At 56.4% G+C, this 12,795-nt stretch overlaps 2 protein-coding genes across 2 annotated transcripts in view; both read left to right on the top strand.

Annotated features, from left to right (window-relative positions):
* Nucleotides 1-12,795, top strand: part of LOC135887539 (zinc finger protein 850-like) — a 437,015-nt gene that overhangs the window by 367,009 nt on the left and 57,211 nt on the right. The gene's annotated exons all lie outside the window — the stretch shown is intronic.
* Nucleotides 1-12,795, top strand: part of LOC135888178 (butyrophilin subfamily 1 member A1-like) — a 45,006-nt gene that overhangs the window by 27,425 nt on the left and 4,786 nt on the right. The window contains exons 8-10 of the mRNA XM_065415994.1: nucleotides 3,606-3,626; nucleotides 4,830-4,835; nucleotides 4,932-4,958. Of these exons, the coding sequence (XP_065272066.1) occupies nucleotides 3,606-3,626; nucleotides 4,830-4,835; nucleotides 4,932-4,958 (54 nt within the window). The remainder of the gene's footprint in view (nucleotides 1-3,605; nucleotides 3,627-4,829; nucleotides 4,836-4,931; nucleotides 4,959-12,795) is intronic.

Here is a 12,795-nt window from a genome sequence, read left to right as displayed (position 1 = left end):
GCCACCCAGAACTGAGGTGAGAGATGGGGAGGAGAAGAACCTTCCTCGTGGGCAGTGCGTGAACCACCCCTCCGCACCCTGCCCCTCTCCTCAAGCCCCTGCCCGAGCTCTGAGCTCCCCATTGAGGCCTATGCCCCCACAGTGCCCCCAGTCCCCGCACCTAGCAGCAGCTGTCAGAGTGGTGTGCCAGTCACTTTTGGGAGCTGTCCGAGGAAAGCACTGACTCCCTGCACCCCTGCCCCAGCCCAGAGTCTGCACCCTGCACTCCCTCCTGCACCCCAACCCCTGCTCTAGCCCACAGCCCACACCCCGCACCCTCTCCTGCATCCAAACTCCCTCCCAGAGCCCGACCCCCCACCCCTGCTGCATCCAAACTCCCTCCCAGAGCCTGCACCTTACACGTCCTCCTGGACCCCAACCCCCTGCCGCTGTGTGGTGTTTAGATGCTGCTTGTGATTATTAGAACTGGGAGCACTGGCTGCTGGGAGTCTAAAGGACAGGAAACAGGAAGGAGGGGGGAGGAGTTGAGGAGGCTGAGTGAGAGTTACAGAGGGTGCAGCAGCAGCTTGGTAAAGAGGTTTCCACTGTAAAAATAAAGTTCTGTTGAAGTTTGTTAGTACCTTGCCTGCTTGTTACAACACCCTGCCTGGTGAAAGTGAGTGAGGGTGGGGGAGAGCGAGTGACAGACGGAGGGGGATGGAGTGAGCAGGGGGCAGGGCCTCAGAGAAGGGGCGGGGCAGGGGGCATGACAAGGGTCTTTGGGTTTGTGCCATTAGACAATTGGCAACGCTATCAGATGGGCACATGGCAGCCCTGGCCATGCTGGAAGAGTGCGCCCAACAGCACAGCCGGCAGCACTGCCCAAATGTCAGGCGGAGCGTGTCTGCGTGGGCACAGCTTGTGTGTGCGTGGGGGCCCAATGACTGTTCTGCCCTGGGGCCCGGAATTGCTGTCGGCGGCCTGACCACTCCTATCTCCATTAAATCCTCGCCTTTCATAGCTCCCTCCTCTCCCAGTTCTCCTCCTGCCTCGCTAATCGCTTTCGGTGTCTGTTCTGTTGGGTGGGTCTCTTCCTGTCTCCCTCTTTCACAGCACATCCCCCAAAGCTCAGTGCTTGGCCCTAGTGGTTCTTATGGACACTCACAGCATCAGATACCACCTCTATGCCAGTGACTCTCAAACTCCTGCTCTGCTAAAGACTGTTCCCAGGCATCCCATCCCACATCTCAGCTGTCTGACAACTCCTCCTCGTCGATGGCCAGAGGGCAACTTAAGCTCAAAGCTCTTCCGGCCCCCTCACAGCCGACCCCACTTCCTAGTTTCTTCATCTCTTTGGATAACACCACGAGCCCTCCCCGAGGCAGGGGGATGTGACAGCTCTCCCTCCCTCCCTGCCTCCCATCCCGCACACTGGGCTGCCCCGAGCTAGGTACCAGGATCTCTGCCCCTTCTATGGGCCAGGAATTGTGGTCCTGAGCTGGGGTGTGAGGCCTGAGCTGACTGCAGGGAGCCCAGAGCAGAGTGGGAGGCCTGGGGTCTGAACCCTGCTCAAGGTGTCTCCTTATGGGAGGGGCCGGGGGGTATTTCTCCTGCCCTGGCTGGGAGAACCACTCCATGATGTAGGCCCAGGTCAGGGTTGTGGGGGGAGAAAAAAACTGTCCTGTATTTTTGAAATACAGTGTTGGCCACCCCAACAACATCTGCATCAGCCCAGTCAATCTAGACATTGTCTCTGACTCAGCCTCTCTCTAGGCCCCCGTGTCCTGACCTCACCTTAGTCTCCCTGCTCCTGTGTGTATAACACGTCACAGATACAGCCTCTCGTGTCTGTCCTGACAGCCCAGGCTCTCGTTCACCCCATCATCTCACACCTCCACTGCTGTGATCTCCTCCTGCCCGGCCTTGACGCCAGCTGCTTTGTCCCCTCAGCTCCATTCAAAGCACGGCTGCTAGGCTCAGGCCTCGGGCTCGTCTCTCCTGCCACATCCACCACTTAGTTCCACTGAGGCCCCCTCCAGCACAAGCTCCTTGGCATTGCCTTTAGGCCCCTCAACTCAACATTTAGTTCCACCCTGTCTGAGCGATTGGCGCCGCCTTCCCTCTGCCAGCGATGGCTGGTTCCAGGGGTGGGCCAGCAGGGCTGGTTCCAGGGGTGGGCGTGTGGGGCCGGTTCTAGGGGTAGGCCAGCAGCGTCGGTTCTTGGATTGGGTGTACAGGGCCGGTTCTAGGGGTGGGCGCGTGGGGCTAGTTCTAGGGGTGGGCCAGCAGGGTCGATTCTAGGGGTGGATGTGCAGGGCCGATTCCAGGGGTGGGCGCGCAGGGACAGTTTTAGGGGTGGGCCAGCAGGGCCGTCATCTTTGGCACCACTTCCAGGGTGAGCTGTACTGCCGCTGGTCTTTTTATTTTATTTTTTCTCCTGGCATCCTAGGTAGGGTGACCAGATAGTAAGTGTGAAGAATCAGGACACCTTTTTTTTGTGCGGGGTGGGGGGGCATGGTTGCATTTATAAGACAAAGCCCTAATATTGGGGTGTCTGGTCACCTGCCTCTCTGCTTCTCCCTTAAACACCTCAGTGTTTTCTCCCCCTCCCACTCCATGTACAGAAAAACATCCCATTAGTATTAGTAAAGCTGCCCCCTTCTCTCTTCAATCCCTCCTCCAAACCCAGCTGTGCTGTGACCCCTAGAATCTCTCCTGGCTGGGCACGTGGTGGGCCAGGCCCTGAGTGTGTGTGTATAGGACCTAGCACCATGGGGCCTGGCACTCTGTGTGTGTACAGGACCTAGCTCAGAGAGGCCCGGCCCTGAGTGTGTGTGTGTGTGTGTGTGTGTGTACAGAACCTAGCACAGTGGAGCCCGCCCATGAATGTGTGCACAGCACCTAGCCCTGAGTGTGTGTGTTCAGGATCTAGCGCAATCGGGCCTGGCCCTGAGTGTGTGTGTACAGGTCCTAGCACCGTGGGGCCTGGTGCTGTGTATGCATACAGGATATAGCCCAGTGGGTCCCAGCCCTGAGTGTGTTCATGTACAGGACCTAGCGCTGTGGGGCCCAGCCCTTAGTGTGTGTGTACGAGACCTAGCACGATCGTCCCTGGCCCTGAATGTGTGTGTACAGGACCCAGCTCAGTGGGGCCCGGGTCTGAGTGTGACCTCTAGATGCTACTGGAATGCAAATAACAATGTGCAGTGGGGTAGGAGACTGGCCCTGGGATATGGAGATATGGCCTGGGGTGGGGCTTAAAGGTGTGAGTGTCTGTGCAGAGGACGGGGGACGAAGAGGGGCAGGTGGGTGGGGGTTGCAGGGAACAGTGTGGCACGGCCAGAGATGAGTAATGACGTGGAGCCAGGAAGCCCTGCTCTCTGGGCCAGGTTTACCTGTCCAGTATCTGAGGTTTATAACGCAGTACATATAACAGATGGGGCAGGACAGCTTCAGTCCGTTCGCCCATAAGAAGCCAGCTCCTGTGCTGTGCTCTGCTCAGTGCCTTATGGACAAATCTTTCAAAACACTCGTATCACCAGTGAGGGAGACCTTGCTGTTAGCTTCACTATTGCCCATTAAGTTTTGAGACTCAACATTAACTCCCAATGTCTTTGACTTTCCAGCGGAATACGAGGCAGCGAAAGGTAAGGGCATTTTTACTAGTTTTGATTATGCTTTAAATTGGAAAAGGAACACTCAGAGCTGTGTGTGCAAAGACGTGTTAGTGTAAAAAATTCATGTGTTACTGAGACAGGTAACGTACACGACAAGGGGAAATCCAGATCTTACCCAGACATATTGAAAGGGAAATTTTTGGTATTGAAATATGAATATTAACAGTTTTATTTTTCACAACATCAACCCTTGGAAATACCCTTAAAAAGCAAACAAACAAACGTCACTTACTGACACCTGAGAGACCCTGTAATGAGAACAATGATTCTTTTATACCAATAGGGCCCAGCCCGGTGAGCTCTCCATGGATGTTCTCCCGCACCCATAGGTCTCCTTGGAGCAGGATTGGGCCCTGTTGGCTTCCACACACAGCAGCTGTAGGATCAGGCACATGGGTCTGATCACACTGAAGCTGGCAGGAGTTGCAGGTGCTCAGCACCCCTTGGGGTCACCAGCATCACCCAGATGATGGAGACACTTAGGAAGGACGAGTTCTTTGAGCTGCAGGCCCAGGTTCTCTGCTGGGCCAGGACCTGCTTGGGGTGGGGGCAGTGAGGGAGCTGGTTATGGCTCTCTGGTTCTCAGGCTGCCCCAGGGGTTGCTCTAATTCGCTCCAGCTGGCTGTGGTCCCTGAGAAATGGTGATGTGCCCTACCCTGCCCCAGCACATACACCCCCAGTCCCACAGTCCCAGCCCTGACACTCCCCCTACACTAGGATGGGGGGGGGGGGGGCAGTTGACACAGGAACCAGATATGCTGCTTTACCCCGGCTGGGCTCTCCCTACGGCAGGGGAATTCTCTGATGTCCAGGGCCTGGTTCCAGCCAGTCTGCATCATCCCTGCTCACAGTGATTGGAGCAGGGGAAAGAACTGGGCCCCTTATCACCAATGGCCCCATTCTGCCCCCCGACTCACATGAGTGATCCCTACAGGTGTAGCCCCATTGATTTCTGGGGGGAGGGTTTGCAGGATCAGATGCAATAAAGGAGAAATCATATCTATTGATTAGGAGCCCAATCCTGCTGTCCTTACTCAGGCAAAATTCCCACTGAAGCCAATGTAATGCGGGGTTAGAACTGGGCACTTTTGTTACTGAGAATCTCTCCTATTGATTCATTTATGTTCTTTTTTTCCCTTTTCTCTCCTCTCATTCCCATGGACCCTCTGGCAGAACTGGGTAAGCTGTTTCTGGTTGTGTGGTTTGTTTTTCACAGTATGTGACTTGCTGAGTCTGCATTTCATTTGTGTAAATTCTCATTTCTGATTATTTCAGGACTCACCAGAGCCCAAGGATACGCAGGTAACTAACGCTGATACTGCCGCAGTCACTCTCATACCCATAGGTGTGCGCACAGGGTGTGTCGGGTGTGCCCAGGCACACCCTTAATGCCCAGGGGCTGGATTCGGCCCCTCAGGGCTTTGGATCTGGCCCACGGGATTTGCCCCCTGTGGTGCCGCAGGCCCCGCGCCGCTCTCAGAAGTGGCTGGCTCGCAGCACCACGTCCCTGAGGCCCCGGGGGGGGGGGGCAGAGTAGAGGGCTGCGTGCATTGCTCCAGGCACCACCACCCGCAGCTCCCATTGGCCGAGAATGGGGAACCACGGCCAATGGGAGCTTCGGAGGAGGTATCTGGAGGCGTGGCAAGGGCAGCGGGTGGAGCAAAAGAACCTAAGACATGAGCCATTGTTGTTTATGTGGTGGGCCAGAATGACGAGGAGGAGGAGTTGGTGGCAGCGATCAGGACAGACTGGCAGGGCAAGGCTAGAGTCAGGAAGGCCAAATGCTCCTCTGGGTTATTTCACACCCCTGCCACTGCCAGCCCTGCTTCCCTCCCCGCCCTTGCTGCCCCCAGCCGAGCACTGTCTATGGCCATGGGGCCCTGGGCATAGCTGGGCTCTGGGCCATTCCACACCCCAGAGCCCTGAGCCTGTCGGGATCCTGAGCCCGTCTCCTCGATGCCTCATTCTAGGGAATCTCCAGCCCCTGGGGAGCCTCCTGCCCCCCCCCCCCCAGCTGCCCCGTCCTGGGCAGGGTCCCAGGCCCTGAGTCACTCGCTGGCTGCTCCCGGCTGGCCAGGCCCAGGATCTCCAGCAGGGCCATTGGTGCTGTCACCGCGCTCGCTGCCAGAGCTCCCAGACCCAGCCCGGCCTGTTGTCCCAGCACTGACCCCTCCCCTGCAGCTGGGGACACGGCTGTTCTCAATGGCTGAGCCCCGTCTCTCTGCCGCTGCCTCTGCTGCTGCGCTCACAGGCCCAGCCCATGCCAGGGCCAATGAGGCGCTGCTGGGGCTGCTCCTTCCCTCAGCACCTGGTTTCTCTGTGTCTGGGACAAATGGCGGGTGAGTGGGCAGGGACCTGCTCAGAGACACATGCCCTGTGCTGCACCCAGAGGGCAGAGACCAGCCAGGGCTGGGCAGCAAAGTGCCACCGCGCTGGGATTAACCCTTTCCTTTCACCCACCCCAGCAGCACCGAATGGTCAGTGCCACTTGACTGCCCGCGCTCTGACCCCAGGGACCCGCGTCCGGCAGCTCGGGGGAGTCACTGGGTGAATGTGTGGGGCAGAGTAACCAGGGCTCCCTGTGCCCCAGGGTCCCCGTGTGCAATGGGGAAGGCCCCGCACGGTAGGGTTACCATATCTGAACTTTCAAAAAAGAGGACAGTCCATTGGGGGGCTAGCCCCATCCCCTAGCCACTCCCTCCCACTTCCCCCCCCCTGACTGCCCCCCACAGACCCCCCAATCCATCCAACCCCCCGTGCTCCTTGTCCCCTGATCGCCCCCTCCCAGGACCCCTGCCCCTAACCACCCCCTGGGACCCCACCCCCTATCTAAGCCTCCCTTCTCCTTGTCCCCAACTGACCCCTCCTGAGACCCCCCTCACCCTAACTGCCCCCATAGATACCCACTCCCTACCTGTCCCCTGACTGTTCTGACCCTTCTCCACACCCCCGCCCCATCCCCGGGACTCCCACGCCTATCCAACCGCTGCCTGTCCCTTGACTGCCCCCACCCAACCTCCGACTGTCCCAACCCCTCTCCACACCCCTGCCCCCTGACAGCCCCCCCGAACTCCCGACCCATCTAACCCCCCCCCACTCCCTGTCCCCTGACTGCCCCCTTTCTCCAACTCCCCGGCCCCCTTACTGTGCCACTCGGCTTAGAGCAGGTGTCTGGCTCCGCGACCCAAGGAGCGCCCGCCCCGCCCGAGCGCTGCCGAGCTGCATGCTGAGGCTGTGGAGGAGGGGGGAAGCGGGGGAGGGGCTCTGGCCGCCACTGCCAGCCCCACCACCGTGTTCCTTCACAGGCGCACAGCCCCGCCCCCCAGCACTGCCAGGCGGCGTGCTAAGGCTGCAGGGGATGGAGTTAGCCGGGAAGGGGCTTTGGCTGCCGAGGCCCCAATGCAAGCGGCGCTCGGCCGCCCTGTCAGCCGCTTTTCGGTCGATAAATAGCCGACCGGGGGGAAATCCTCGACATTTTTAGAAATCCCCCCTGGACGGCTATTTAAAGAGTGAAAAGCCGGACATGTCCGGGGAAACCCGGACGTATGGTAGCCCTACCACACGGTCACACAGCCCTTAGGGGCTGGGCAGTGAGCGTTATTATTGATCTAGTACCCACAAGTGAGCCAGGCGCTGCAGAGACAGAAGAAGGGGCTGCCAGCCCCTAATGGCTCCCGGTCTGAGTGCGGACAAGGCCTCGCAAGGGGAGTAGCAAACATTGAGATGATGCAAGGATTCCAGTGCACCCTTGGGCCTGTCTGGCTGGGTCTGACAGAGTATTGTAGTGACCCTGCTGGCTCCGTGCTGGGCCCTGGGTCACCCCCAGTTCAACATCCAGCTATCAGGTGGCTCAGGGCAGGGCAGGAGCAACCAGAGGGCAGGGGCAGCAGGCTCAGATACAGCTGGAGGCTGCAGGGAAGAGGGAACAGCCTGGGAGCTGGGCTGGGGAGGCCAGGAGTTAGGTGGGAGGCACCACCCTGTGCTCAGTTGCTCCAGGTTCTCACTCAGGGACGCAGGCTCCATTGGGCCCAAGCTGACAGACTGGAGAGAGTGAGGCTCCGTCTGCCTGGGGAACGGGCAGCAGTTCTGTTAAATGGGGGCCAGTTGTGCAGACTCATCATGGGGTGGCACCACCAAGTTCCCCCTCAGCTGGCTCTGGGTGGCCCTGCAACTGCCCTGCCTCGGTTTACTCTTTTCAGCCCTCCTTAAACTGCTCCACACAGTCCAAAAGCTCTAAGACAAAAGTCCCCTGCTGGGGTCCACACTGAGTCCCAGTAAACCCCAAAATAAAATATTTTCCTTCACTCTGCTCCAGCCTCTGGCTCTAACTTAAGGCCCTCACTCTCCTCGAGTCAGGAGCCCCCAGCCCTTCTTCCTGGAGGCAGGTTCAGTTCAGACTGTACCTTTGTTCCCTGCAGCCCTCACCTGCAAACCTCTGTCCTCATACAGCTGCTGTTTCTATCAATGTCGTCTCTGGCAGCTCCTCCCCCTTAGAGGAGCTCCTCTCTCTAGGCACAGCCCTTCCCAAGTCCTTGCTCTGTGACCTCTCCTGGGATCCCCTCTCCTCAGCAGCTTCCTGTTTCTGGGATCCCTCCAGCTGAGCCCTGGTAACCCTTTATCAGACTCATTAGCTGTTTAGCTGCCAACCAGCCACCTAGGGATTTCATTACTTCCAGGTGGGGCTGGGTTGGCTGGTTCTCCCTTACAGGAGCCTGTCACAGGTAGGCTGGTCCCTGACTCCCCTTAAAGGGCCGGCCCCCATGACCTCCCTTCCCCCGGTCTACCTAAAGGCAGGCTTGACCATGGCTAACACTTGGTTATGTTCTGCAGCAGCGGGAACTTCCTGCCCTTCTGCCACAAGGAAACCTACAAGGCCCTTGGCCATATTTTTATTCTCGTCACTGAATTGTGAAAAAATGAAGAGACCAGGAGTTGTGTTCCCCACAGTCCTGTGTAGCTCATGTGATGGGCAAAATCCCCCATAGTCTTCAGCATGGTGTAGTTCAGAACAACTTGTACTCTAAGGGTATGTCTACACCCAGCCGCTAGTTCGGCGGCTGGGAATCGAAGTTCTGGGTTCGACTTATCGCGTCTTGTCTGGATGTGATAAGTCGAACCAGGAAGTGATCGCCGTCGACTGCGGTACTCCAGCTAGACGAGAGGAGTACCGCGGAGTCGACGGGGGAGCCTGCCTGCCGCGTGTGGACCGAGGTAAGTTCGAACTAAGGTACTTCGAACTTCAGCTAAGTTATTCACGTAGCTGAAGTTGCGTACCTTAGTTCGAATTGGGGGGTAAGTGTAGACCAAGCCATAGTCAGGCCCTCTGGCCATAGCAGAGGTAGGCAATAGCACCGGGCTTCCACCATTGCCGTCATGCTGCTGTAACAGATACGGGCTGGCTACAGAGCTTCCCCCAGAGCCAGATACACCCCAGATGTGCTCATCACAAGGCCCTTTAATGCTCTGCCAGGTATGGCTGAGGTTAGCTTAAATAAGGTCTGTTACACAGCCCCAGCTAGCTACAAGGTCCCTCAAACAGCTGCCTCCCAGAACACACTCACACACGTGCCCTTTGGAGTTCAGTTTGTCTTTCATTCAGATAGCTCCTTATTAGCATCTCTAATTATTACTGAGCACAGCTTTTTTTTCCTGCAGCCTTCAGTAAATGAGCTCTGGAAGCACATTTCAGATCCTCTTCTGTCCACATGGCTGGGTGTAATGTTATCAGTCGGGAAAGTGCCTTTCTGCTCCTCCCCTTTTCCTGTAGGATGGACTCCATTTTAGCCCAGCTCTGGTTCGGGCTTTGTGTTGCTCTTTCAGGTCTCTGGGGGGAAGGGTCCCCAGTCTCTTCCTTTTCTATTTCAACTTCCTCTTGGACATGTGTTTTTATGGTGGCTTTTCCCTCCAGCAGGTGGAATCCCCACCTCAGACATTCCATCTTCCATGTCCTTGTCTCCAGCTGGCTGGTGTAGCTCCCTGCCCAGCTGCTCTGTTTTCTGGAGAAGCTGCACCTTCTCTCTCTGACATAATTTCATCTCTTTCCACAAGGTCTCTGGGCTCTCCTGCTTCATATGCGTCTCAGAGCTGAGCTTCGTTCCACACTCGATCTTAAGCTGGTTCTGGAGCTTAGTCAACTCCTTCTGCAACAACAAACACTGCTGTTCCCCAGTCGCCTTCCAGTGCTGAGACAGGCTCCTTCCAGTGCTCCCGTTCCCGCTGGATGGCTTGGGCTGAGATCCAGTCCCTTGTCAGCGCATCTCCTCTAGCTCCTGCAGGGCCTCAGCCTTTGGGCCTGGAGGGTGCTCAGCTGTGCAAGGCCTTCTGCCCTGCTCCCCTCAGCTGCAGCAACCTTTTCTTCTAGCTCTTCCCAGTCCATTAGTGGGTGGGTTTGCTGGGTCTCTGTAGAGGACACGGCCACTAGTGCAGCTTCCTTTGTAGCCAGCACCTCTGTATCTGTGCCCATCGACATCCAGCCCTTCAGTGTGAGATCCACTTGTTCCCCTAAAAAGCCTCCCAGGACACCCGCAGCATCACACCCCTCCCCTGTATAAATGCAGCCTCCTGGTGATTTATTGCTGGGCTCTCTCTTATCGCACACACCAGAGCCCTCAGCCTGCACCTCTGCCCTCTCCTGAGCCATCAGCTTTAGTCTGTCTAGTTCTTTAACTTATTCCAGGAGCTGTTCCTTCTCCTCTATTAGGAAACGTCCACATTTGATCTAAGAGGTGTGATTCCCAGCTCATGTAGACGTAGCTGAGCTAGCACCTAAAAATAGCCATGTGACCAGGGTAGCACAGGTGGCAGCTTCAGATACTGCCTGAGTCCAAACCCGCCCAGCCCCCCTTAGTACAAACTCAGGCAGCTGGCCCGAGCTGCCCTTCCTAGCCGGGCTACACTGCTACCTTTAGTGGGCTAGCCTGAGCAGAGTAAGTGCAGGTACGTCTACATGAGCTGGGAATCGCACCTGCCAACTCAGTTGCAGACACCCTCTGATTCAAGTTCTCCAGGTTTCTTCCTTCTAACCGGTGTGGCAGGCTCCTGTGTCCCAGCAAACCCTGCTGTAGTTTCCCAGGCACACCACTCACATACTGCAGCCCTTTCTGGGCCCCTCCTTTGCAAGGCCTAGGGCTTGTTCAAGCCCTTTCAGTTTTGGCCCCGGGGTGACTTTAGTCTTGCATCGCTCATTTTCTACCTTGGCTGCCTGCAGCTTGGCTGCCTTGAGACTGGTGTTCTCCATCTCCCTGTTGCTTTGCACCTCCAATGGCTGAACTATTCCAGTCTCCAGGTGCTGCTTCTCCTCTAGGGCCCAGGCTCCTTGACCATATGTATTGGCAATTCCAACTGCCGCTTCCTCCCTATGAGATGGTGCCTGGCGCTTGTTACATTCAGCAGCTGTGAGTTTCTCCTGCATTTGAATAATCTCATCTGTTCTTGCTCATGTCAGTGCTGGAGCTTAATCTTCAACGGCTGGGCTTCTTGGGAGCTAGAGCAGAATTTTTTCTGCCGAACACCCTGTTTCTTTTTTCAGTGCCTTGACCTGTTTGCTCTCCGTAGCCACAATCTGGTGGCTTCTCCCCTGCTCTGCGAGTAGCTCCTTCTGCCTGTCTTCTGGTCACTGGGCTTGCTCCTGTTGCTTGGCCAGTTTCAGTAAGAAAACCCGCACCTGGGCCTGAAAACTACTAGCTGTTCAATAGTCCTGTCAGAGCTCTTGTCACACCCCTCTCCTGGGACCGCCAGAAATGCTAAATCACTTTTAGCTTCTGCCTTGGCTCCCCTGGCCCAGAGAGCCGGCTGTCCACTAGAGCTGCTGATTGGATCATTTTCCAAGGGAGTCCTTTCAGGCTCCTGGAGGAAGCTACTCAAACACCCCCAGTTCCCAAGCTTTGAATCTCGGAGTGAGGCTAAGGTATTTCTGGTAAGCAGAGGGACGTCTGAAACCCATGGCTGGCCTCTCCCTCTGAAGCTCATACCCCAGGGCCTGCTTTCTTAGCAACCCATTTTACCCAGTACTAGAAACTCTCACTGCCCCATAGCAAGATCCCCGATCCCCTCTGTCCAAAATCCAAAGTTCTTGTAGGGCAGCATCTTTTTCCGTGTCCCTTTTCCGTGTAATCAAAACAAATTAACTCTGGAGGGGGAACTTTTCCCAGCCCCAAATGGGGTTCCCACAGTCCTGGGCCTGACCTCCCCATGGCAGGGTGTCTTTAATAACCTGGGATTCCCCTGTTCTCTGAGTGTTCTGGGAAACCAGGCCAGTCTCCCCGTCCTTGCTCCTGGAGGCAGCCCCATCTTATGTGCCCATCCTGCCCACAGTCTGTGCACAGCATTGGACCAGCCCTGTCTGCAGTGGGTCAGGGTGACTCTTTCCAGTCACTGGCCCTCCTCAGTGTGTCGCTGTGGGTGCCTGGGCACTTCCAGCAATGGGAGCTGGAACACCCATGGCTGTTGCTGGCCCTCCAGACACCAGCTTGGGAGAGTGAATGTCCCTCCAGCATGGAAGGTGTCTGTGCCGTGCTGCTCTGTCAGCCCTCCTGGGCGAGTCTCAGAGCCGGGGTGACAGACGTCGGCTTGTGGGGTTTGTGCTGCAGCATTAAACACAGCTGTGTAGATGTTGTATCTGGGGCTGGAGCCTGGGTTTGAAGCCCCCACCTACTCCCTGGGCTTCAAAGCCCCAGCTCCAGCCTGAGCCTGCAGGTCTGTACGGCTCTTTTTAGCGCCATAGCAGGAGCCCCACAAATCTCAGTCTGTTGTCCCGGCTCTGGGACTTGCTGCCGCAGACTGTGTAGATCAGTGGTTCTTAACCTGGGGTGCACGCACCCTCTGGGGGTGCGAGATGCCCTTTCTGGGGGTACAAAACATGCCAGATTTTTTTAGACGGTAAATCATTGAAAACACAAAGTAAGTACAGGCACGTAAGTACAACTACTTTGTTTCATCAAATATATTTATTAACATTATACATTTTTTAACGATTACTGTAATATACAAACAAAAAATATATCTAGGTTTAAAGAACTGATCTACTTCAATGATTTTTGATAAGCGGTGCGAGAACGTATTTTGAGAACCAAAGGGGTGCAGGCTGCAGTAAAGGTTAAGAACCACTGGTGTAGATGAACCCAAAGTGTCTCCAGAGTCT

Source organism: Emys orbicularis, chromosome 13 (genome assembly GCF_028017835.1).
Source record: "Emys orbicularis isolate rEmyOrb1 chromosome 13, rEmyOrb1.hap1, whole genome shotgun sequence".
In the NCBI taxonomy this organism is placed as follows: domain Eukaryota; kingdom Metazoa; phylum Chordata; order Testudines; family Emydidae; genus Emys; species Emys orbicularis.
Note: the sequence above shows the minus strand (reverse complement) of the source record. Positions and strands in the feature narration are given on the sequence as shown.